The sequence below is a fragment of the Mustela putorius genome, unplaced genomic scaffold (genome assembly GCF_011764305.1).
Source record: "Mustela putorius furo isolate JIRA1106 unplaced genomic scaffold, ASM1176430v1.1 tig00003909_pilon_pilon_pilon, whole genome shotgun sequence".
Classification (NCBI taxonomy): Eukaryota; Metazoa; Chordata; class Mammalia; order Carnivora; family Mustelidae; genus Mustela; species Mustela putorius.
Window position 1 is genome coordinate 24,574,863 of NW_025422057.1, and position 27,525 is coordinate 24,602,387.

General features: G+C 37.1%; 1 protein-coding gene across 8 annotated transcripts in view; it reads left to right on the top strand.

The window, feature by feature from the left end:
• Window positions 1–27,525, top strand: part of CFAP43 (cilia and flagella associated protein 43) — a 103,665-nt gene that overhangs the window by 18,599 nt on the left and 57,541 nt on the right. For 5 of the 8 annotated variants that reach the window (XR_006603133.1, XM_045068527.1, XM_004749308.3 and 2 more), the window contains exons 7-16: window positions 1,577–1,644; window positions 4,558–4,689; window positions 9,258–9,374; window positions 13,677–13,757; window positions 16,667–16,815; window positions 19,143–19,246; window positions 22,349–22,489; window positions 23,506–23,687; window positions 24,967–25,116; window positions 27,205–27,335. Coding sequence is in view for 7 of the 8 variants with exons in the window: in XM_045068527.1 (XP_044924462.1) it covers window positions 1,577–1,644; window positions 4,558–4,689; window positions 9,258–9,374; window positions 13,677–13,757; window positions 16,667–16,815; window positions 19,143–19,246; window positions 22,349–22,489; window positions 23,506–23,687; window positions 24,967–25,116; window positions 27,205–27,335 (1,255 nt within the window). In the remaining variant the exon portion in view is untranslated. The remainder of the gene's footprint in view (window positions 1–1,576; window positions 1,645–4,557; window positions 4,690–9,257; window positions 9,375–13,676; window positions 13,758–16,666; window positions 16,816–19,142; window positions 19,247–22,348; window positions 22,490–23,505; window positions 23,688–24,966; window positions 25,117–27,204; window positions 27,336–27,525) is intronic. The other 3 variants (XM_045068528.1, XM_045068529.1, XM_045068525.1) reach the window with 2 other exon arrangements.

Below are 27,525 nucleotides of genomic sequence, written 5' to 3' on the forward strand. Positions count from 1 at the left end.
GTTTAATCCCAGAGACAGCTACAGAGTAAATTAGTGCCTATATGTCTTTTGTAAAATGAATTCTAAAGCAATGTTTCTCATTTCCAAGCTGCTGTCACATCTGTGATAGATTATACACAATTTAGGACTTATTCATGTATAGTCTTATATTGTTTACTATTTCCTTCTTCTATACTATTCCTAATAATTTTCATGGTACATTATAAATGCTTTAGTGTAATTATCTGTCTAACCTCTACAATGTGGAAGACACTAATCAAGGTTCCTCAGAGGTGACGTGAATGGCAAATACGTGATCTTATAATTTTCACCCTCGAGGGATTTATTTTTATTAAAGAGAATTAAACAAGTAGATAATTATAGCCAGGTAGATTAAGATCATTTTATTCAAGGGAAACTGAACAAAGTTCTGTGGGAATTCAAATGAGGGAAACAGGCCAGGTTAAGTCATTTTGAAGATGGCATTTGAAATGGCCTTTGCAGGATGGGTTCACAGGCAGATGAGGGTAGGTAGAGTTTCAGTCAGTGGTGTCTGCAGAGACAAGAAAAACTGGAGAAGGTTAAGACACAAGAAGTGTCCAGTCTGTCTGGAGCATTGAGTGTTACATAGGGTAGTGGGAAACAAAGGGACATACATACCACGTCTGACCTTGAATGTCCAGCTCAGATGTTTATACTCAATTCAGCTGACAGTGGGCAGACATAAAAAAAACTCCTGAATGGACATGTACCCCAAATGGAATTGTGTATGGGCAGATTACTTTAGCCATCATTCAAGAAAGGATGACCCTAGAAGCAGGTGGCTATAAGCATCAGGCTCCTAGACTAGGCCTTGAGTCATAAGAACCTGGATTCTAGTGGTACTTGGATTGGAAAGGAAGGAACTTCTGGGAAGTAAATAGTCTTTGAAGGAAAGGACAGTATGCTTCTGAGCATCTGGCATGATGCCAAGCACGTAGTATATAGTAAGCAAATAATTTGATGGTTGCTCTCTGAGCTTTTGATCTTGTAGTTCTTATGGTTTAGCTACATAAAAGTTATTACTCTTTTGTTCTTCTTCCCCAGGGACAATATTTTATTAATAATGATTATTCTTATAGAAAATTTTTTCTTTTTACTTTATTTTTATCCATTTTTATTTATTTACTGAGGTTGGAATTTACATACATAAAATGTATAGTATAAATCTTAAGTATGCAGCTTGACAACAAGTTTGGTTTGGTTTATTTTTTCCTGGCGTCTTAAAATCTCTGACAATGCTTTCCTAAAATAAGAAAATATATTAGCTATATAATTCTGTAATGTTAGTTACATGGATCTGATGATACAGAACTTTAAAAAACTCATGTGATTTACATTAGTAATCAATGCTGAACAGTTTTATTATTCATTGTTTGGAAGGCATGATAGCACATATTCTTTTTTTTTTTTGATAGCACATATTCTGATAGGAAGTTGATTTTTGGAAAGTGTTACAAAGAAATGAATAGTCCTAGGAAAGCAAAGAGATTAGTTACTTTGTATTGCACTTTTAATTATGTGTCACCTGTTTTACCTTGCTTTTCTTTTCCAAAAGAGGGAAGAAATCTTATCAGTCCAGTCACCATGGTATATCAGAAGGGAGGCATGCTGATTTCTGGAATTGTAATGTATTTTTGTCTTCAAAATTAATTGCTTTAAAGAATATATACAATTTTCATTTGCTGTTACTTATTATTATGCGTCACAATTTGGGATGTCAGGTTCTGTCAGCTTATTGTTTTCTTTTTGGATACTATTATAAAACTTTTTATATGAAGAATTTTTCAAATGTATATAAAAGAAAGAACAGTATAATGGACTGCCATATATCTAGACAATTGCAAAAAATAAAAAATAGAATTAAAAACTCTGGAACCCCAGAATACCCAACGCCATGCCTGTTTGTACACTTAATATATTAGGTTGTCAGACACAAATAGAACCTTTTGTCTAAGCTTCACTTAACCGCTTGTGCATACTCATTTAGCTTACCTGTATTATACTGTTATTGTTAATACTAGAATTAGCATTAATGGCCTTCATTTATTTAGTCCTTACTTTGTACCAGGCACCATGCTAGGTGCTTTGCTCGTATTATCTTATCAGTTCTCATAATGACACTATCAGTACGAATATTGACATCTTCCTTATACAGAGGAAGGAGCCAAGCCTTACAGAGTTCACCATCCAGTAAATGGAGTCACTGAGGCTTGAACCCAGCTGTGTAAACTCCAAAGTCTTTGCTCTCATTTATTAGAGCATACAGTCTCAGTTAAGTATGAAAAGGGGTCAGACTACAATGGTTTTACAAGGTATTATAGCAATGCTAAGGTTTGGAGCTCACCCACACTAAAATCTCAGGTCTACCTGTAGATGTCCCAAGACGTACTCTCAGCTGGTAATCCATCCCCCTCCGCTGCAGTCTTGCAACAGACCATCATCGACCATCATCTTGCCCCCCTCCCCGCCACTGCCACCATACTTCCTACATTTAGTTTGCATTTATGGCCTTTTATGACTCTTGTCCTTCTCAAAGTCACCCTTGGCATTTTTTACTTTTATTTTCATTTATTTATTTATTTATTTATTTATTTTCAGAGACAGAGCCATAGGGAGGGGCAGAGGGGAGAAGGAGAGAGAGAATCTTAAGCAGGCTGTATGCTCACCACAGAACCCAACACAGGGCTCCATCTTATGACCCTGAGACTATGACCTGAGCTAAAATCAAGAGTCAGGCGCTAAACAAACTGAGCCACCCAGGTGCCCCTCACCCTTAACATTTTTTCAAACCTAGTTTAGGGAGGTCTGGCTGACTCAGTCAGTAGAGCATGTGACTCTTGCATTGGGGTTGTGAGTTCGAGCCCCACATTGAGGATAGAGATTACTTAAAAAATAAAATTAATGGGGCACCTGGGTGGCTCAGTGGGTTAAGCCTCTGTCTTTAGCTCAGGTCATGATCCCAGGGTCCTAGGATCCAGCTCCACATCAGGCTCTCTGCTTAGCAGGGAGCTGACTTCCCCCTCTTTCTGCCTGCCTCTCTGCCCACTTGTGATCTCTCTCTGTCAAACAAATAATCTTTAAAATTTAAAATTAAATTAATAAATGAATAATAAATTATAATTCTTTCTTAATTTTGTAATTAATATAATAATTATATACCATTATAATTTAAATTAAAATAAATTATATTGATCAAATAGTTAATTTTATTAATTATTAAATATTTAATAAAATAATTATTAAATAAATGAATTAATTAAATTAAATAAATCAAGTTAGAAATAAAATAATTATAATTTATAATAATTATAAATATAAAATATTATAATAAATATATGATAATAAAATTTTAAAAACCCAAACAACTAGTTTAAAGGAATTGTTTGAGCATCTACTCTATAAGAAATGGAGAATGATGATGAGTTTGGAGAAAGCACCTTGCCTGTTTTATCCGCCAGGTCCCAAGTATGTGAACCCAGCCACCTCACTAATGCATATACTTTAGTTACAGTGGGGTCCAATCTAGAAATGATGGATTAATTTGTCCAAAGCTTCTTCACTACTGTGAAAACTATTCAAATTCCTCTTGAGAAGAGTTAAATGAGCCTAAATTTGTTTATGGCCAACCAGCTGATTTTTACTAGATACTTGCCCTCCTTCTAGCACTATTAAAGAAATACAAAAGGAGGATATAAAAGGAATAAACAGCACACTCCCTACCGTTGGGTCATTTAGGGAGAAAAGAAAGACATATAATAAAGATTAAATAATATACATTAAGGCCAGTATTCCTTGAAGTAAGGAGACTGCTATATATAAGCCACATAATGAACTGCTTCATTCGCCCTACCTCCTGTATAATGAAGAAAGTGGTAAAAAGATAGACGCTAGGTGGATGGAACTAGAGGGTATTATGCTAAGCAAAATTAGAGAATGACAAATACCATATGATTTCACTTTTATGTGGAACTTAAGAAACAAAACAGATGAACATGGGGAAGGGAAAGAAAAATAAGATGAAAATGGAGAAGAAGGCAAACCATAAGAGACACTGAACTCTAGGAAACAAACTGAGGGTTGCTGGAGGGGAGGTTTGTGAGGTAAAAGTGATATGTGGGTAATGGGCATTAAGGAGAGCACTTGAGGTAATGAGCACCAGGTGTTATATGCAACTGATGAATCACTAAATTCTACCTTTGAAACTAATAAAAAAAATTTCTAACTTTATTAAAGGCATTACTTGGGAATTAAAATATAAATGTTAGGGAAGTTCAAAGAAAGTAGAGATCCATAAATTTTAGCCACAAAATTTTGTGTCACAGAAGAGATAAAATTGAAACTTGGCCAGGAAGGGTGGTTAAAAGTTGCCTAATAGAGATAAGACTAGGCATTCTAGATAATGTAAACATTGAAGATGATTCCAAAAATAAACTATGGATGGTAGTCAATAAGTCTTAGCTCATTTGACATGGAAATTACACTCTGCATTGACTGAGACTGATTTTCTTTGTTTATCTCATTGTTTTTGGTCTCTAGGATGGCTTTGTGTATTCTTTTATTATTAAAGATTTAACTTACAAAGTAGAGGATTTTCTAGAGATTGAAGATCCTGTGGTACATATGATGTTTTCTCCAAATTACTGCATGTTGCTGATTCAAACAGACAAGGTATGCTAGATGGTGATTTCTTTCTTCCTTTTTTTTTTAAAGATATTTATTTATTTATTTATTTGACAGATCACAAGGAGGCAGAGAGACAGGCAGAGAGAGAGAGGGGGGAAGCAGGCTCTCCTCTGGACAGAGAACCTGATGTGGGTCTCGATCCCAGGACTCTGAGACCATGATCTGAGCCAAAGGCAGAGGCTTAACCCACTGAGCCACCCAGGTGCCCCAGATGGTGATTTCTTGATATACAGTTTTCAAATATTATTATCATTGCACTATGGGAATGAAGGGCATAGTGCTTCATAGTGATACTCTACTATTCAGGACTCTTAGTCACAAATGAAAAATACCTAACGTAAAAGATCTAAATAACAAAAAGTGTTGTGTTTATTCATTTTTTTGTTTGTTTGTTTTTTTTGTTTTTTGTTTTTTGTTTTTTGTTTTTTTTTGTGCATGTAAGTAAAAGGGCAAGGAGTTAATCTGAATCTAGTGGCTCCTGACATTTTTTTGTGACCATCTCTTGGTTCTGTTTTCTCTCTGCTGTCACCCTTCTCATGAAGATTCTCCTGGAAGGTGTGCAGAGAGCCTCCTGCAACTCTAGTTTATATTTCTACCCTGGTGGTGACCCTAGTGGAAAGACACCATGAAAAAATGTCCTGGAATTTAGATTCATTGTACTTACTTGGTCACCTCTCTACCCCTGTGGCAATTACTATGTCCAGGAGGATTCTAAGCTGTCATTGGCCAGGCCTGTGTCACATGTCTACACTTGAACCCTGTATAGAGTCAACCCAACCAAACATTGACTGAGATTGGGGTCATGGATGGTTTTCTAAGGAAAATATGGGTTCTGTAAAAGAAGAAGGGAAGGGGAATAAATGCAGAATAAAATGAAATGTCCATCTCAATTATATTGTTAGACTCCTAATTAATGGAATGACTCTCAAAAGTCAGGGTCAACAGTAGTTTATATTGTTAAGCAGTGACTTTAGATGGATTATAAGGAAAGATCAATGATTTTCTGCCTAAAGGAAACTTAAATTTAACTATGGAAAGATATCATTTGCTGGTAAATACCTGAAGTTAGAACAACTGGCTAACTGTGTTTTAATAAATAACAAATAAATGAAAATCCTAGAATACCTATAATGAACAGGAATCAACAAAAAAAATGTAACATAACGTAAGGGAGAAAGACTAAAATAGGACTTCTAAAAGAGAAAATATACTGAAAAAGTAAAAATTAAATGAATATGTCTGACAGAAGATTGGACACAGCCAAAGAGAGAATTAGTGAATTGGAGATAGATCAAAAGAAGTTATCTAGAATATAGCCCAGATACACAGGAGGGTAGGATATACAGAAGGGAGGGTACAGTGTATGTTTGATTAGAATCCCAGACTGGAGAGAGAGTGAGGTATAGACAATATTTAAAGAGAGATTTTCCAGAACTGATTAAAAACACGAATTTACAGATTCAAGAGGTCCAGTGAATCTCAAGCGGAATACCTAAAAAGTTAAACACACTTAGATTTAACAAGGTGAAACTGTTGAAAATGAAAGACAGAAAATCTTAAAAACAATCAGAAAGAAAAACAGATTATTTCAAAGGAATTTCAATTAGACTAACAACTGACTCCTCTGTGACATAATGTAAGTAAGAAATAATGGAATGCTACCTTCCATGTAGAGCAGAAGGCATCAGCAAACTATGGCCCTGTAGGCCAAAACCAGCCTGCTGCTTGTTCTTATAAATCAAGTTTTATTGGAACACAGTCACACCATTCATTAATGTATTGTCTCTGGCTGCTTTCACACTACAATGGTAGAATTAAGTAGTTGTGAGAGATCATGTGGCCAACAAAGCCTAACATATTTACTGTCTGTCCATTTATAGAAAAAGTATGCTGATGTAATGAATGAAATAAGGTAACTACCACCTGGAATTCTATACCCAGTGAGATTACTTTTCAGTATAGGGGTGAAAAAAAGATAATTTCGATGTTCCAAAACTGAGAGTTTGTCAGCAACCGACCATTACTAGAGAAAATTCTAAAGAATGTACTTCAGTCAGAAGGAAAAGGATCCCAGTTGGAAGATTATGTTGCAGGAATGAATAGTAGTGTGGAGAAATGAACACTGCCTGTATAAAACAGCAAAAATAATGTGAGGTTGGGTTTAATAATAACATTGAATTAAAATCCCAGACAGAAATAATGTAAACTGAGGGGAAAGAGTAAACGGATTCAAGTGTTTCAAGTTCATTATTTACTTTTCCTGGGCAGAAGATAAAGGTTTTAAGTAACCTTGTGGTATTTATAAATTAAGTATGCATATTGTAACTTCTAAGGTAGCCAATAAAGAACTGAAACAGTAGATGAAATGTCTATGCTATAGATGGGGAAAGCGGAATGTTTTTAGAAAGCAACCCAAAACAGAGTAAGAAAGGAGAGAAAAAGAAAAATAAAACAAATAAGAAAGCAGAAGCATAAATTAAAATGTAATATTTAAACTCAAATATTAGTAATTACAGTAAAAGTAAAACAGATAATAGATGTAGTTAAAAGGCAAAGTTTGCAATACTGGATTAAAAAAAAGCAAAACCCGGTTATGTACTGTTTACAAGTGACACAGCTAAAGCATAAGTGTACGGTAAGATTGAAAGTAAATTTAAAAAGTACAGTAATGTTGAAAGTAAATTTAAAAATTGAAAGTAAGTAAAAAGACAGAAAAAGATCTAACATGAAAACATTAATAGAAAGCTTTATTAAATATCAGATAAAATAGACTTTCTGGCAAAAAATATTACTAAAGATAAATGGGTTTATTTCAAAAATATTAAAAGATTAAATTCAGTAGGAACATATCAACACTTAATATATATAGGTACTAAGTAAAATAGTCCCAAAATATATGAAGCAAAATGTGGCAAAATGACGAGAAACAAAGTTGTAATCTCAATGGGAGACTTTAATACACTTTCCCCAGTACATGATGGAATAAACTGTATCCCCAACACAGCAGGCAAAGTGAGAACAACTTTTCCATTTTCTTTTCAGAAGCTTCCAGTGATTCCCCATGTTATTCTGACCAAGAGCCAGCATCTTCACTATGCTTTACACTCCCTTCATAATGTGGATTCTACTTACCCCTGGGCCTTATCTCCCCCCTACCCTGCTTTCTGTTCACCCTGCTCCAGGCATGCTAGCCATCATACTGTATTCTTTTTTTTTTTGGTAAGATTTTTTTTTTTTTGTAAGATTTTATTTATTTATTTGACAGACAGAGATCACAAGTTGGCAGAGAAGCAGGCAGAAAGGGAAGAGGAAACAGGCTCCCTGCTGAGCAGAGAGCCCAATGATGCAGGGCTCAATGCCAGGAGGACCCTGGGATCATGACCTGAGCCAAAGGCAGAGGCTTTAACCCACTGAGCCACCCAGGTGCCCTGTCACGCTGTATTCTTTAACTCACCCAGCATGTTCCTCCCTCTGTGCACTGGCTACTCTCTCTGTCTGGAATGTTCTTCCCATAGACTCCACATGGATCCTTTCTTTCCTCATTTCCTTCAAGTCTTTTAAGTCATCTCTGTAAAGCCTTTCTTGGATAACTGGTTTAGAATTTCATGTTCTTATTTTGCCATGTCATATCCTCTTAACCTGCTTTATTTTTTGATTCTTAGAATTACTGCTGTTTATTTAGATAGCTTGTCCATTGTCTGAATCCCTCAGCAGAGTGTAAGCTCCATGAGGACAGGGAATATTTGTCTGTTTTGTCCTCCGATATAGGCCCAGGATCCAGAGCAATGCCTGGTGCAGTGTCTCATTCAATATTTGTTGAAGGAATGAGTACAAGGTAAAATCAGTGAATATCTGTCAAATTTAGACTCTACAAAGTTGAATTTTTTTAGATAAACAAGAACAGAAATACTCACACTTAACTCAAACTTGAAAAACTTGCTGTTAGTTGAAAACAGACTTATTGCTACTTGTGTGCTCACACCATATTACAGTTACTTGGCAGAGAGTCCCAACTGACAGGATAGTTTTGTTTTGTTTTGTTTTGTTTTGAGGTGAATTGGCAGCTGAGAATTACAAAAAATCATGAAGTAACATCTTCAGCTAAACCTCCACAATTTCCTCAAAGGCTTATTTAAAAGTTTGTATCAATGCTCACCATGGTCTAGTATGTGATGACTTAGTTCGTCTCCACAACTTTCCAGGTTTTCCACACTTTCCAAGTTTTTTGTATAAATAGACATTATTTTTGAAGTCTGAAAAGATGTTTTGTTGTGTTTTATAACTTAAAAACCAAGTATTTGGATTTGGAGAAAAGAAGAAAGCCCCATTTATTGATTATTTTAAATGATAAATGAATGAATGAATTGATAAACAAACAAATTAAGCATCAAGATTTTAAGCTCCCCAAGGTCAGGGCCTTACTTAAGTTAATCTCTAATTTCCAACACAGTGCCTTGCTCACAGTGGACATTTAATAAATACTTGTTGAACTGCATATATAACAATTACATCTTTTCTTTCTTTCTTTTCTTTTTTTTTGGTATATTTAACAGGGATCTGTTTATATTTACACTCCTGGTGAGAAGCCAACCTATGAAAAAGTCCTAGAGGCTTGTGATGGGAAATTTCAGGCAATTGACTTTATCCCACCCGGAAATGAATACTGCATGGTAAAGAATACTTTATTATCGCACAGTAGGATTTTTAAAAATGATTTTTGAAGATCTTGTGCAACCTTATACAAATAGGAGGCAGAGGGAGTTCTTGAGGATGTGGAAGAAATGCCAACCACTTCCATCATCAAATATACTCCCCAGTTAGATGACATCATTGTATTGTGACTTCATAATATTAAGTGTCTGAAAACAGTCAAAGCAATTGAAATCTTAGGAACCATCCTGTTTATACTCACCATCCAAGTTTTTCAAGTCACATCTTTCAACACATTCATTGCCAATGAGTTATCAAAACTCATTAAACAATTACTGCTTACCCTCTTTCAGAGTAGTACAGACCCTCTGAGGATGAAAATGAAATGCAATACCAGTCAAAATCCTAGCAAGTTATTTTACAGATATCAATAAACTGATTCTGAAATGTATGTGAAGAGGCAAAAGACTCAGAATTACAAATACAATAATAATCTAGTCAAAAAATTGGGCAGAAGACATGAACAGACACTTCTTCAAATAAGACATACAAATGGCTAACAGACACATGAAAAAATGTTCATTATCATTAACCATCAGGGCAATTCAAATCAAAACCACATGGAGATACCACCTTATGCCAGTTAGAATGGCAAAAATTGACAAGGCAAGAAACAACAAATGTTGGAGACATTGTGGAGAAAGGGAGCCCTCTTAAACTGTTGTTGGGAGTGCAAGTTGGTATAGTCACTTTGGAAAACAGTGTGGAGTTTCCTCAAAAAATTAAAAATAGAGCTACCCTATGACCCAGCAATTGAACTACTGGGTATTTACCCCAAATATACAGATGTAGTGAAAAGAAGGGCCATATGCACCCCAATGTTCATAGCAGTAATGTCCACAATAGCCAAACTGTGGAAAGAGCTGAGATGCCCTTCAACAGATGTGTGGATAAAGAAGATGTGGTCCATATACATAATTGAATATTACTCAACCATCAGAAAGAACGAATACTCAACTTTTGCATCAACATGGATGGGACTGGAGAAGATTATGCTAGGTGAAATAAAACAAGCAGAGAAAGTCAATTATCATATGGTTTCACTTATTTGTGGGATATAAGAAATAGCATGGAGGACATTAGGAGAAGGAAACAATCTGAGGGTTTTAGAAGGTGGGGGGTGTGGAAGGATGGGTGAGCCCAGTGATGGGTATTGAGGAGGACACGGATTGCATGGAGCACTGGGTGTTATATGCAAACAATGGATCATGGAGCACTACATCAAAAACTAATGATATACTGTATGGTGACTAGCATAACATAATAAAAGAAAAAACATATACAATATTGAGGAACAAAGTATAAAGCTAACACTACCCAATTTCAATATTTACAAAGCCACAGTAATCAAGTCAGTATAGTGCTGGTGAAAGACTAGACAAATAGATGAATGGAACAGAATAGAGGATGTAGAAATAGATCCGCATGAATATAGTTAACTGACCTTTGGCAAAGGAGCAAAAGCAATTCGATTGAGAAGGCTTAGTCTTTTCACCAAATCGTTGCAGGAGCAACTGCACATCCACATGCAAAATCATCATCATCATCATCACCATCTAGTCACAGACTTTATACCTTTCTCAAAACTTAACTCACAATGGGATATAGACCTAAATATTATAGACCTAAATGTAAAATGAAAAATAGAGAAAAAGATCTAAGTGATCTTGGGTTTGGCAATGACTTTCTCAATACAACACAAAACATAATCCACAAAAGGAAAAATTGGTAAGTTGGACTTCATTAAAATAAAAAACTTGTACTCTGGGAAAGACACCCTTAAAAGAAAGAAAAGAAAAGCCACAGATTGGGAGAAAAGTCTTTGCAAAACCTGTATCTGATAAAGGACTGGTTTCCAAAATGTAAAAAGAACTCTTAAAACTCAACAATCAGAAAATAACCAACTGCAGTAAAAAATGGGCGAAAGATCAAGCACTTTGCCACAGAAAATATACCAAAGGCAAATAAGTATATGAAAAGGTGTTTAACAGTATTTGTCATTAGAGAATTGCAAATGAGATGACACCACACACGTATTAGAATGTCTAAAATCTAAAACACCAGCAATATCAAGTGCTAGCAAGTATACGAAGCAACAGAAACATTCATTGGCTATAGGAATCAAAATGATACAGCCACTTTGGAAGTTTGGCAGTTTCTCACAAAACTAAATACATTCTTACTTTATGATTCAGAAACTAAGCTTCTTGTTATTTACTTAAATTATTTGAAAACGTATCCCCACACAAAAACCTTCACATGAATATTTATAGCAGCTTTATTCATAATTGCCAAAAGTTGGAAGTAACCAAGATATCCTTTAATAGGTAAATGGATAAACTGTGGCATATCAATACTATATTATTAATAATATATTTCAGCACTAAGTAATAGTGCTGAATATATGTAATATTATTCAGCACTAAGAATAAATGAGCGATTAAGCTATGAAAAGACATAGAACAGCTTTATTTACATTAAATGAAAGAAGCCAATTTGAGAAAGATGTATGATTTCCTCTATATGATATTCTGGAAAAAAGAAAATCTATGGAGATAGTATGGGTCACCAGGGGCTCAGTGAGGGAACGGAGAATTTTTAGGGCAGTGTATTGGTATGATACTGTAATGGTGGATACATATCACACACTTGTCAAAACCATAGAATGGATATCCATAGGATGGGTAACACAAAGGACGAATCTTAATGTAAACTATGGGCTTTATCAATAACAATGAATCAATATTGGCTCATCAATTCCAATAAATTTACCACACTAATGCAAGATCAAAATAGAGGAAATAGTATGCATATGTAGGGGGGAGGGTATGGCAACTCTCTAGTTTCTGCTCAAATTTTCTTTAATACTAAAACTGCCCTTAAAAGCAAAGTCTGTTAGAGTCATCTGGGTGGCTCAATCAGTTAAGTGTCTGACTTTTTTTTTTTCTTAAGATTTTATTTATTTATTTGAGAGAGAGAGAGTATGAGAGGGGTGAGGGTCAGAAGGAGAAGCAGACTCCCTGCTGAGCAGGGAACTGGATATGGGACTCGATCCGGGACTCCAGGATCATGACCTGAGCCGAAGGCAGTTGCTTAACGAACTGAGCCATCCTGATGCCCCCCGCCTTTTAAAGATAAGTGTCTGGGTGCAGCCACTCTGGAAAACATGGAAGTTCCTCAAAATGTTGAAAATAGAACTGCCCTATGACCCAGCAATTGCACTATTGGGCATTTACCCTAAAGATACAAATGTAGTGATCCAAAGGGGCACATGCACCCGAATGTTTATAGCAGCAATGTCCACAATAGCCAAACTATGGAAAGAACCTAGATGTCCATCAACAGATGAATGGATCAAGAAGATGTGGTATATATACACAATGGAATACTATGCAGCCATCAAAAGAAATGAAATCTTGCCATTTGCGACAACATGGATGGAACTAGAGCATATCATGCTTAGCGAAATAAGTCAAGCGGAGAAAGACAACTATCATATGATCTCCCTGATATGAGGAAGTGGTGATGCAACATGAGGGCTTAAGTGGGTAGAAGAAGAATCAATGAAACAAGATGGAATTGGGAGGGAGACAAACCATAAGTGACTCTTAATCTCACAAAACAAACTGAGGGTTGCTGGGGGGAGGGAGGTTGGGAGAAGGGGGTGGGATTATAGACATTGGGGAGGGTATGTGCTTTGGTGAGTGCTGTGAAGTGTGTAAACCTGGTGATTCATGATTCACAGACCTGTACCCCTGGGGATAAAAATATATGTTTATAAAAAATAAAAAATTAAAAAACAAAAAAGATAAGTGTCTGACTCTTGATGCCAGACTCTTGATCTTAGGGTCTTGAATTCAAGCCCCATGATTTGCTTTTTTTTTTTTTAAACAAAGTCCGTTAATTAAAAAAAATACACATCTAATTTCCTATTTCTAGCTTTATTCATTAAACAATAATCCTGTTCAATTTCCAAGTAACTCAATTATGTTATATGGGAAAAAATTATTTTACTTTTCTAATCTTAGTCATTATGTTACTTAAATTGTATTAAACATACTAGTTTAAAATAAGATAATAGTTATTTTTTGTTCAAATCAGAAGTACTAGTGTTGTGAGTGTCATTATAATCCATATGAGTGAAATGAAATTTTATACTAAATCATCAGAGTTACTGACATACCGTAAAGGGATTTAGAACATGGTTCCATAACAGAGTCTTATATTCCATTTTGAGTTTTCTTTTTCTTTTTTTTTAATAGACACTCACACATTCAGGGGAAGTTTGTGTTTGGTATACAGAAGATGGTACTTGTGCCAGCAGGATTTATCTGAATACCCCGGTAAGTGTGCCTTATAAACGGATTAAAATATTAAATTCTAATCCAATTTGTGTTTTCATAATTACATGTCAAGTCTGTGGAAATACTTGTTGCAGGTGCCTTATTGCATTTTTACCCTATATATTTAGAATAATTCTTGTGTATAAAATGTATTCTACAGCCCAGAGGGTAGAACATAAGGTGCTGAGTTGGAGTACAGGAATGTTTTTCTGCGGGGGAAGCTATTTTCGAAGTCCTAGTGGTTTATAGCTCACTCGTGCTAAAACTTCATTGTGCAGTAGCAGCGTCTCTGCTCCAGAGTCCCTCTCCCAGGGAGCCAAGCTGAGGGAGGGGCCACCACCTAATAATAGCTCCTAAGAGGGAAGGAGTGCCAGAGAGTCTTGAACTAGCAATTAGTTGCTTTTCCTCAGACATAAATCACCCCCTTGGCTATAACTAATTAAATGGCCCCATCTAACCTCAAGGAGGTCAGTTAGAAATGAAAGAAAATTGCCACTCTAATCAGCTTGAGACAAAAATAAAAAAGTGGGGGTTATTGGCTTAATCAGCTATAAAGTATAGGACTTGTCTGGCCTCAGATGTTACTCAGTCCAGCAACTCAAATGATATTACCAAGGATCTTGTTTTTCTCTCTATGTCTCTAGTTTCATCTTAGGCTTCTTTTCGCGATACCCAAATGCCACAGGTGTCAACCTCACAGGTGTCAGACCATCAGAGAAGAAAGCCTCCTCCAGTGGGAAGAGGAAGAAAAGAATTTTCTCTTTTCCATCAAGCTAAATGTCTTCTAATGTCTTAATAACATCTCTGAACTAATCACTGTGGACAGGGGAATGAGAAATGCTAATTGGCTTAAGCTCAGCCTTGAAAATGGGAGTCAGATCTGTTCCTCTGAACTCCCAAAATAGGAGAGATGGTTTCTCAGTAGATATTCAAGAAATTTTTCCAGAAAGAAGGTGTTTGGATACTGGGGAATAAACCACAGTTGTTCACAACACTCGCCAAAGGGTGATACCATTATTTCTGCCACGTTCATAATACATTTTACATAAAATAATGCTTTAAATTAAAACATGAAAGAACCAAGAAATGATGGCAATGCTGTTTCCCCCTTATATTGTCATCATTTGTTGTATTACACAGTTGTACATGAGGTATGGATCTTGGATCTTGGTAGTAGGTATGGAAGTTACAATCCTTTCCCTTTATAAAATTAAAATCTCAATTATAAAACAAGAGGAAGCTTCATACCTCACATAAGAAAATTATAAGACACAAAAGATACACAGTTCAATGGGATATATAAAACTCACCTTGACAAGTAAATATAAAAATTCTTATACTCTGGTGACAAGAGCTCCTATGTATTCATTTCTATTAGAACTACTAGAACTATAAGAAGTCTTAAAACTCATCTGATCACACCTCCTTTCACAGACGAGAGACATACAAATGGTTAACAACCCACTCGAGAGTTTCTACAGTCTGGACTTAACCTTGCTCTTCTTGGCTAAGGAGAGAGATAGGCACCATGAGAAGGTCTGCTTTCTGCACCAGAGATCTTGTCTTCACCTGAGTGAAGGGGTGAAGCTCAGACAGCTTTCATACTTAATTTAACAAACCTTCATTGAGCTCCAAACCAGGCATGGTATACTCATGTGGATCAGCCTGAGTTGGGGATAATGGCTGGTTTTTCCTTACTGGAGAAGACTGATGCCTTGTGGGATATTGATAAGTACACTTGACCCAGCAATGCTGAGGCCAGATTTCCCTGCTATGCCTGGGACTGTGTTCCTCATGAACATTTCAGGCAGCAGGCTTCAGAGAACTTGGCCCAGTACTATGATGGGAGGATATCTGGGCACTAGCAGCTTCCCTTGATGGTATTTGCTAAGGTACATAAGACCCTTCCAGATACTGCTGTCCATGGTTAGCCTTAGCCTACTATTGCCCTGAAATAGAAGATAATTTCAACAGATTATTTTGAGAAAACACACACACACACACACCCCATTAAAGACTTCCAGTTTAAAAAAAAAAAAAAAGACCCTTGCCATTTTGTTTACAGTTGCGCATGAGATACCACTGAAGACTCAGGCTTTAAAATTCATCTTGAAAATCAAATGAAAACCTCCTTGGTTGAGCAACTGTGCATTTTAATGAGGCTGGATACCTGAGTTCTCAGCTTCATCATCAGCTACAGGATCCTGAGGCAAATTGCTCTTCTTCTCTTGGCCTCCATTTTCTCTTCTACAAAAATGATTATCTCTTAAGGTCTTTTCTATTTCTAATGTTCTTTGATTTTACTCAAAACAACCTACAAAGTATGATTATAGAGAATGAGGCCGATTGCTTAAGTGTCATGAAAGCAAATGTATTCTCTTAGACATCATGTTCCATAAGTGATTGTGAGATGAGTGGGAATCTGTGATGCAGCGCTTTGGTTCCATAGTGTGGTAATACGGTTATTTTCTTGTCTTCCTCCATCATACCAGCCTCCCAGGGTCTACTACTATCCAACAGATGAATGCTGATTTTTAAAAATCACTAACATTCGGTAACTATGTCCAAAAGATGCTACGAATGTATTTTAAATTTTGTTTTTTCATTATGGTTGGTATAATCATTTCATAATCATTTGGGGATAAAAATGAAGTCATGGTTTAAGGCTCAAGAAATGTCTTTATATTTTTGTGATTCTAATGTTAGGATAAAAGAATAACATGTAGAGAATCGTGTGACTTGTGCAGTCGATTAGCTCAGGAATGCTGCATGTCTAATTTGTAATACCATACAATACTTGCTGTGCTCCTCGTTCAGAGGACTTTTCAAATAAACCGTAGGTTCTTATGTGTGGTAAAGCTTCATGTTCCGGCACAGTGAAGTTAAGCATCTGGAGTTATTTTAAACAGGCAACAGTGTTGGCTTGCTCTCCTTCCTCCCTCTCTGCGGCTGTGGGCACCACGGGGGGCTCCATCCACTTTCTCGATGTCAGGGATGCTGAGGCCCCTAAGGCGGTTCACAAGGCCTTCCCCTCAGAATGGTCTGTGCAACACCTCCTGTAAGTACTTCCTGCTTCCTACTTCCAGCGATATTGTAGTGGTTTGTCTGTCAAATTCCAGTAAAGCCATAGCTTTTTTTTTTCTTTTTTTTTTTAAGATTTATTTATTCACTTGAGGGGAGAGGGGTAGAAGGCAAGGGAGTTTTAAGCAGACTCTGTACTGAGCACAGAGCCCGATGGGGGAGCTCTATCTCACAATCCTGAGATCATGACTGGAGCTAAAACCAAGAGTTGGACGCTTAACCATCGGTGCCACCCAGGTGCCCCAAGCCATAATTTCTTTCAAAAATAAGTTTTATCTGTTTTGTTTTGAAAATGAACACATTGGCCAGAGGAGTGCATAGCAAAAAGTCTCCCATTCTTGTCCCCAGACACCCAGTACTCCTCCCTGGAGACAGCCTGTTCCCAATTTCTCATTTCTTCTTTCCAGAGATAGTCCACCCATAAATAAGCAGAAAGGTTACACTTCCTTTTAATTACACAAATAGCTGTCAAGCACTTAAAATGTGCTATATAGTTGGTTCTATCGACCATGAGATGGATGTTCTTGTCTCCGTTACAGAGCAGGAAGATGAGACACAAAGTGTTTAAATGACTTGCTTCATGTTACACATTGGAAATGGCAAATGTCAGGAGCAGACCCAGGCATTGGGCTCCAGAATCACTGCCCTTGCCTTTATTTTTTTCAAGTTTTTATTTAAATGTCTTTGCTTTTAAACAGACAGCAAACCATATACAATGTTCTATACCTCTTTTTCTTTCTTTTTTTCACTTCAGGGTTATCTCTTGGACCATGTTTTCTCTTCACACATAAAGACCTTCCTTATTCTGATTTATGGCTATATAATATTCCATTATATGGATATACTATAATTTTTAATTTTTAATTTTAATTCCAGTATTGTTAACGTACAGTGTTATGTTAGTTTCAGGTATACACTATAGTGATCAACAATTCTATTACACACTACTCAGTGCTTACCATGCCAAGTGTTCTCTTTCATCCCCATTACCTGTTTCGCCCTTCCCCCACTCATTTCCCCACTGGTCACCATCAGTTTGTTCTTTTTAGTTAAGAGTCTGTTTCTTGGTTTGCCTCTCTCGCTCTCTTGTTCCTTTGCTCATTTGTTTTGTTTCTTAAATTCCACATATGAGTGAAACTATATGTTAATTGCCCTTTTCTGACTAACTTATTTTGCTTAGTATTATGCTCTCTAGTTCTATCCATGTTGTTGCAGATGGCAGGATTTCATTCTTTTTATGACTGAGTAATATTCCATTGCATGGACTTACACCACATCTTTATCTACTCATCTATCCGTGGCACTTGGCCTGCTTCCAAAATTTTGCTATTGTAGATAACGCTGCAATAAACATAGGGGTGCCTGCATCCCTTGAAATTTGTGTTTTTGTATTTGGGGGGTAAATACCCAATATACCATAATTTTTAAAAGATTGTATTGATGGGCATTTAGATGATTTCACATCTTTTGAAGTAATACTTTCTAGAAGACAGCACAAAGACATTGGATTTAAAACCCTATGTCGCCATTATTCATTCTTTTGTTAATTTATCGAAATAGTAAGTATTATCAGAACTGACATTTGTGCCCTGCTTTACAGTTTGAGGTGCTAGCAGACAGTGTAGCTTATTGAATGTGATTCTCACTACACCGGTCAGAAAGGTATTAAGCATGTCCCTGTTCCACAAATGAAGGAATGCAAGTTCAGAGAAGTGAAGAGAGAAGCCTTTGGAGAATTGCCCAACAAGCACCTGGAGGAGTGGGGTTTCCACCCACCTCCTTGTTTCCTACAAGAGGCCTCCTCCCTCTCAGGGGGAGAGGATCCTCACCTGCCTCCATCTATGCATTTGTTGCCTCAGATCCTCTTCTATTATTCTAATTTGGATCTTCTCATTTTTCTAATTTCATGAAGGTGCTGGAACATTTCCCTACTTTCTTCCTCCCCTTGTGGGGCACTGGTACTGCAGAGGGCTGCGATGTCACACTGATCACTGGTGTGAGAGCTGTTTATTTCCCCTGGAAATACCTTTCACTTATGATGAAATGCTTACCCAGTGCTACTGCATCTTCTTGACTGTGCACTTACAAGCTACAGTTTGGAAACCGCATTAACCTAGAATGTCATGATTGCATTTATATGTCATCACTTAGCTTTTTTTTATAAGATGGAATAGTATTAAAAGTCACAAATCATAAGAGTGACTAGCTTTGAGTGTATCTCCATGCTGTCATCTAGTAAATTTGTTTACCATCTTATTAGTGAAACAAAATTGGATCCTCAGATTTCTTTTCTTTCTTTTCTAGTTATGACCAGCAAGGGATCTATCTGTTAGCTGGGACATCAGAAGGCTACATCTTTGTTATCAATGCCAATCCATCAAGCTCGTTCCAGATCCTTGGATTTGTAGGTACTACGTGAAGTGCTTATTAATTTAAATTATTGGTCACTTCATTCCAAAGAATTTAAAATTGTGGAAATGGAGCTCTAGTGAAACAATTATTTGTGGTATATTTTCTAAAAAAAGAGACATTTAAATAACAGTTGTAAGTTACATAGGAGAATGCCTACATCATATTTAAAGGGTTTTTGGTACATCTACTTGGTTAAATAGATGTTAAATAAACCTTCTTAAATAAATTAATGAATTTAGATATTTCTAATGTTAGACATTATATATAGTATATATATATGCATATTATATACATTATATACTGTATAATATATGTGTATATTATATGCATATATATAATGCTAGATATTTCTAATGTCATTACAAAATGAAGTTTGGTTGATTTATCCATGAAATATATTTTTAAATATTTCTATTTAATAAAGATATCTAAAGAAAGCTTTAATACATACATCTTTAATATTTCCTCTTTAAACAAGATTATATCCAGCTTTTTCAGTAATGCCATCCCCATGCGCAGGGAAACTATAGACCTGGCAGGTGAGGTAACACTTATATGATAAATAGTAAGACCTAATACTTTTTTTTCTGACTTAAGGACCAAATATACATGTATGTTTTCCCCAAAACATATTATTAAATTTATTATTGACTTTTTAAAATTAGGTGTGTTAGGTGTAAAGTTAGATGACTATTAGGTGTAAAAATGCCGAACCTAGGCCAGTGGTGGGATGGGAAGGTTGAGGAGTCAATTTAGTGCTGGAGGAATAAGCAGAGTGCCGTGTGGTCTCAGAGGAAGAAATAATTAATTATGCCAAGTGTGAGGGAAGGAGTAGGGGTAGAGGAGAATACAGATAAGGAGGTGTAGAGGATTGGGGGTGAGTTCTCTTAGGTTGTAAGTTGTGGAAGATAGGGCATATTAGTAATCCAGCTCAAGATAAAAGACTGAGCAAAGGCACTTGGAATGGCAGGAAGTCTGGTATGATAGGTTAACAGAAAAGTTTACTAGATGATGAACATGGCAATGAAGTCTGAAAGAAGACAAAGGTCTTGAATATCATTCCAAGGAGTCTGGACTTTTTTCTGTGGGTAATGAGACACAATCAGAAGTTTTCAAGATGAGACAGGTATGATTTGACTTGAGTTTTAAAGGACGACTCTGCCACAAGTGTGAAGGATAGAGAGAATGGAATAAAAAAAGATGAGTTAAGAAATAATTAGAGTAGCTCAGGCAAGAGGTGATATGAATCATAACAACAGCCAACATTTATTGAGGGATTCCTTGACATGTGTTAGTCAGTGTTCTAAAAACTTGGCATGTGTTAATTTATTTAACGCTTACAGAAAACTCTCATGAGGTAGAGACCATTACTATCCCAATTTACAGATGACAACTGAGGCACCATCAAGTACTTCTTCAGAGTCATGTAGTTCAGTAGTTGTGGAGCCAGGACTCAAAATCAGGATGTCTGTCCTCAGGCTTTTGCTCTTCTCCACAGTGCACACACCGAGCAGCAGTCATAGAAAGAGAAGAGAGGGGACAGCTCTAAGGGATGGAATTGAGAGAATTTGGTGCTCCATTAAATGTGAAAGGGGAGGGTCAGCAATGACTCCAAAATGTCTAGCCCATGATTTCATCAAATGAAGTAAAAACTCAAGACAAAAGTTTGAGGGTTAGTGTGAGATGACAAGCTCCATAGAGTTGAAACTAATAAGCTCTTTAGTGGGGGATATTTAGCTGATGTTTGGAAATGGAGATTTTTAGTTCAAGTCTCAATGATAGAATTCTGATCTTGAAATTATGAAAGCTGATGAGATGGCTTAAGAAGACAGAGAAAAGCAAATCCAATTGCTTAATGGGACCAAACAGTTAAGCTAAATATGTAAATTTGAAGGCCTAGAGCATGGTAGGACCTATGGCTTACCTCAGAGTGAATGCACATCCCGCCTAAATATTCCATTTTTTAATATATCTGGTCAGTCAGAGTGTGGGATGGGAAAAGCAACTTCCACTGAAGTATGGACCAAGGAAGATGGCGCCGTGAAGCAAACAGGACAGACCAGAGTAATGAGAGCACTGGGAGTCACCCACTCCAGAAAGAGCTTGAGCGAGGAAGGCTGGATGAGGGTGTGGACTGACATAAACTCAACTGCAGTGAGGGCTGGCGGTCAGAAAGTGAAGTCAGGAAGTAGCAACTCCTGTTTTAAGGAGTTTGGGGCAGAAAAAAGAGAATTGACATAGATGGCAACTGTGGTGGGAAAGCAGGCTTGCAGCAAGGACTCAATTTGAGAACCGGGGAGTCTTGAGAGCTGAATAGAAGAAACCATAAAAGACACAAGAAGATGTGATCCTTGAGTGCACATGGTCTAATAGGAGATTGGTGGCATGGACTCAAAATAAGAGATGCAAAGGACTGCATTTTGTTTGTACAAAAATGCCTTTCGGATAAGAACATTGAGGTCCACTTTATGTCAGATTTCTTTGGTCTTCTTTGCTATGTCGGGGGAAAGATCATCTGCTGAACACCTGAGGGGAGGGGCAGATAAAGTGGACACATATAAAACAGCCCCTGTGGGAAGGGGGAGTAAAGACTTTGGAGAGAGCTGAAGGTGTGCCCCAGGCATGGCACCTTCCAGAGACCTGATTTCCAGGGGGGCAGACTCATCATGCCATGGTCATTTCCACCACCCCTGCAATATCTTGACTACAGATGCAAAGAACTCTTGATGCCTGAGTTGACCCAATATCAGGAGTGGACGAACAGGCCACAGAGGAGCATCGAGGGGCTGGAGCATGGAGGTGCTGCTGATGGGGTGAACATCACAGACTCCAGAGGTTTCCTTGACAGGGAAAGAAGCTGAGTCGCACTGAGTGGGCTTCAATCTGCCAACCCAGATATCTAATCATGACAGTTCCTCATCATTCATCAAAAATGTCCCCATCACTTATACTTAAAGGTCACTTTAAATATGCAGTAAATAAATTAAAATCTAAAGATTTATGGAAGGCAGTTCTATAATGTGGTATCTTACTTGGGAAGATAAAAGATCCTTTTAACTTATGAAAGTTCACTTAGGATGATTTCTGTTTGCTTTCAGAGGTGAGCAAAGACATTTTACAAATATCCACAGTGTCTCTTTTGGAAACAGACATAGTAGAAGTGATGGTGCTTTCCCCACTTCCAGAAACAGGAAGAAGCAGATTGGAAATATTTACTCTGCCTAAAATACTACCGCGAGGTAAAGAAAAATCAAGCAAACAATTTTGTGCTAGGCCCAGATGAGTAGTTGCTTAACTTTTTTTTTTTCACCTTGTAATTACATTTTTCTTCCATTTACCATGTGAAGAGGTAAAATGGCCATCTTTTGTGCATCTTACAAAGTAAAATTGATGTAGCTGCTAACAATGTGAAGTGGACTTTCCTCTAGGCCTTGTCATTCGTATGAACATATCTTATTACAAGAGAAGAAAAACAGGATCAACTGGCACTTTTGTCAGACTGATATGTCATTTTGATGTCATTTGATATTTGATTGATAACTCTTGTTTTGTGGCTTCTAATATACATAGTAAACTTCAGACAGGTTACTGTGTAGTTACTTCTACTGATAGAATTGTAGAAAGCTTTTTGGATAAAGAGGTCTGATAAAATAGAGACTTTTAAATAACAAATATAATTGGGTAGCTAGTTTGCAAATACATAATTATAGAGTATAAAAGAGTGGAAAACCTCCAAGTATTCTTTTGTCTTAATTGAGAATCTCAGTATCTTTTAATATGTCTCTACTTAATTGAGTAAATTAGCCAAGGCCTTAAAAAGGATATTTTATGCAGTATCAGTCATTTAATACTCAAGTAGTTCTTTTTTTTTTTTTAAAGATTTTATTTATTTATTTGTCAGAGAGAGAGCGAGCGAGAGCGAGCACAGGCAGAGTCAGAGGGAGAAGCAGGCTCCCTGCCGAGCAAGGAGCCCGATGTGGGACTCAATCCCAGGACACTGGGATCATGACCTGAGCCGAAGGCAGCTGCTTAACCAACTGAGCCACCCAGGCGTCCCGTCTTTTTTCTTTTTTTTTTTTTTAAATACTCAAGTAGTTCTAATGAAGTTCTAATGAAGTTGTTTTGAATCATTTATCCTCTCAAGAGCCTCTGCATTATTGATTGAGCATTTAAATTTTTATTTCATTTTGTATTCATAATGATTACAAAATAAAATCAATGTACAGTGCAAATGATCTTTCTTCTTCTTCCCCAGATCTTACAGTTTCTGCGAGCTTTACTGATGAAAGAGGGAGACTGAAAGATAAGCTCATTCACAGGTTCCAGTATGAGATAGAACACAGCCTGTCCTCCGCCGTGCTGGACTTTCAAAGTCAGCAAGTATATGGCTTCTGTAGCCAAGTGTCGTACATCTGCAGCTACCTTCTTCCTGAAAAAGTACGCCAATACTTAAGTGTGCTCTTATTTAGCTTAGAAACCAAGATTCACACACTTTGCTAATTAGACACAATCCCTGCTTTAACATTATAGTCCATTTAACAAATGGCTTTATTATAGTAGCATAATATTCTTGACTTAGATACATTGTTAGTATTATTTGTTAATCTGTCATACATACCTTTGAGCACCATCATACTTGTGTTACATACATCCTACTTGTCAGATTAACATGCAGGTAACACTATTATTTTAGTGTAATTAAATACAACATAGCCTCAGAACATCTCTTCCATAGGGGTCAGGTGTCGGCAGTTTTCCATGGAACTTTGCACCTGAGCCATATGAAACTTTGCACAAAATAGATAAACTATGTTTCTGCCATCCTTACATTACACTCATTGCAAGCATCTCTCATATGATACCACTCCTGCTACACACACTGGCCCAGACTATCTATCCCCCTTCTCTCTAAACTCTCCTCTCCAGGGTAGCCAATGTCAGCAAGGTAGGAGACACAGATACACCAAGAACGAAGAAATGTTTGTGGCAAGGAGAATTCAAGGAAAGCTTTACAGAGGAAGTAGTATTTGAATTGGCTTTTGAAGAATAGGTGAAACTTAGACATGGAGAAATATTGTGTACAATCTTGGCAGGAGATGGGAGTTGCTGTAGAGGGAGACAGGTTGGTGGAAATGGAGTGGGGAAGGGCATTCCAGACAAAAGTCATGGCATGTGTAGGGGCTTGGAGGTGGAAGTACATGAGGGAATACTGACTCACTTAACTGCACTTGAGCATGGGGATATGTGAAAAGAATTAGTAAAAAATAAAGATTGTCAGGGATGCCTGGGTGGTCCAGTCAGTTGAGCATCTGCCTTCAGCTCAGGTTAAGATCTGGGGGTCCTGGGATCAAGCCCGTGTCAGGCTTCTGCTCAGCAGACAGTCTGCTTGTCCCTCTCACTCTGCTCCTCCTCCCTGCTTGTGTGCTTGTGCTCTCTCTTTCAAATAAATTAAAAAAAAAAAAAAAAAAAGATTGTTGGTGTGGGCTGGGATATTTAATGGTAGCTAATGTATAAAGACTCTCTTAGTTGGTTAGAACAAACTTTAATTTGCCAACAGATGAAAATGTGGTGCAAGAAATGTGGTATGTTGGTTTATTTCTATTGGCAGTGTTTGCAGATTTGAATCTGACCATATATGCACAAGTGCAAGCTTTAAGTGCAAGCTTGCTGCTCCCCTGATCTTTTCTATAATGGGGTCATGTTATTTAATTGGCAGGTACACAGTGGTATTTGCATTCTTAAGCCATACCAAAGAGTGCAAAGCAAACACTATGGACCCGGAATGCTCTCTCTGTCTTCACATGGGTTGTGGCTTATAACAATAGCTAAAGGTGGAATTCTGTGTATCCGAGATGTTCATACTTTGGTAAGCTACCCTTTTTTTTTAAATCTTGGGGTGCTTATCTTAATCTCATATAAAGAACAAAGGCCATCGGGGAAGGAATTTGGCTTCTTTATTAATTTATTTAATTAAATAATTTAATTTGTTAATTAATTCATAATTAATTTGTAAATTAATTCATAACTTATTTATCACTGGTGGTAGTATTGACGTAAACATTTTATAGGTGATTTTATGTACTGAGGTTCGGGTTTCCAAGGGAGGAAACCAGTAGGTCAAGATCTGCCAATAAAGAGCTTGGGACAGAGATACTGTAGGTGAGCTGCAGCCCAGCTCCATCACCACTTGGTTGTGTATCTTGGAGACTCACTGAGCTTCAGAGGCTCATCTGTAATATTGGGGGAACCGTCTATGTTCTCAACCTGTGGGATTCTGATGAGAGCCGGGGAGAGGGTATATGCAAAACTGCTTTGGAAATGGTGCATTGTGGTGCAAACCTAGGGATTATTACTCCTGTCTCCCTGGCCTAGAGCGACTCTGGACTGATTGCTGCTACTCTCCCTCCCCCAACCCAGTTCTTCAAGGGATGCTGGAAGAGCTTAAGGGAGAGGGTGTGGCCCTTACTGAGCTTTCCCTCATCACTTGGAAATCTCAACATCACCCATAGTGCTACCAGTTCTGATTTCCATTGAGAAAATGAAAATAGTTTCTTCTCTCCCAGATGCGGAGGATCCTTTTCTAGGTTTTGAGACCAAGTTGTACTGGTTATCAGTATACTTTAATGAGGTCAGTGATTCTTACCCAGGGTTCTGCCCCACACACCTGAAACCTTGCAACTACTACTTGAAACTCTCCTTACAGATCCACAGATAAACTGGGCCCTGGTATGCACATCTGGCTCTCCTTGTGCATCTGTGTAAGAAACCATATTTGGACTACAACTGGGCAAAACTGATACCATTATTACATGGGAAAAATCTTGAATCATTTAGAGATTATTTTGAAGTTGACAATTTGCAAACTTTGCTACATTGTCTCTTATTCAAATGATTTATAATAGATGTTACTGCTGATGGTGGCATGGCATCAGAATTCTTCTGGGTAATTCTATGTAAAGCACCTCATATATGAGGTTATTCATGGCAGCACTGTTTATAAAAGCAGCCTCATGACTACCAACGGAGGACTGGCTAAATAAATAATGTTATATAAACAATATATAAAGAAAATATGGAATATTATGCAGACTGAGAAAATCTTTATGCCACAATATGAAAAGAACCTCAACATCTACTTTTAATAAGGAAAAGCAAGGCGCACAATAAATTATGCTACAACTTATGTTTAGAATTATGTCTACGTAAAAATTTGTTCATATACTTTAAAAACATCTGAGAGGATATTAAAAGTATTAATTATGCCGATCGGCTTTGGGAGGTGGCTGGGGAATGGAGACAGGAAGGAGATTTCACGGCATACTCTTAGTTTTTGAATCTCGATCCATTTGAATGTATTACCTATTTAAAAAGTTAAATTAAAATAAAATCATGGTTGAGAACCAGTATGACACAAAAATCCCAATTTTTAGTCAAGAAACTTAAACTGTTGCTCTGTGTAACAGATATGTGATATGTTTTGTTTGGGTTCTATGTGAACTGGTTTAGCATCCTCCATGGGGGGCATATTACCCTCCATTCTTCACAGTGCCTTTTCCTCTCTCAACCACTCATCACACAGAAATGAAACCCACCTTACTCTTGAAGGCATCTGAATCTGCCATTTCTGCTCACTCAAGTCCCCTCCCCTAACTTCATAGTCCTCAGCAAGTTGCTTCTGTGTGTCTAGTTTTCCTATTACAAATTGGTGATAATAGTCTCTCTCCCTCCATTCAACACAGATGAGAAAGTAAATCAGTATCAGTGAGCATGTTTTGAACTAGGGATTTTCAGTACTATGTATTACTAAGAGACTACTTCCATGCCAAATAAAAATTTGCTGTTAGCAAATACAAAAAGATTTATCCATAAGCAAAAGTACATGTGACCCTCTTAGAAAAACCATATGGTCAAATTGCATTTGTAATTTCTGCACTTTGTTCCTAAAACTATTAAGGAAATATTTGCTCGAAGTCGGAGTCATTCTCACCAGGGGCATGGTATTCAATCAGTGAGAATTTCAATGGATGGACAAAACATTCTGGTGAATGGGAGAGATGATGGCACCCTTGTTTACCTAAAATGGAGGTGTGTATGGTATACAGTAAGCAATATTATGCGGTATAGTGTTTTAAAATAAAGATTTTGTTACTATTTATGTATAGCAAGGCCATCATAACAGGAGACAACTGCCATAGAAAAAATTATTATATTCACTGCCCAAAAGAAGGAGGTTTGCCAACATATGTGGCAGAGGAAGGCACCTAGGTGGATAACG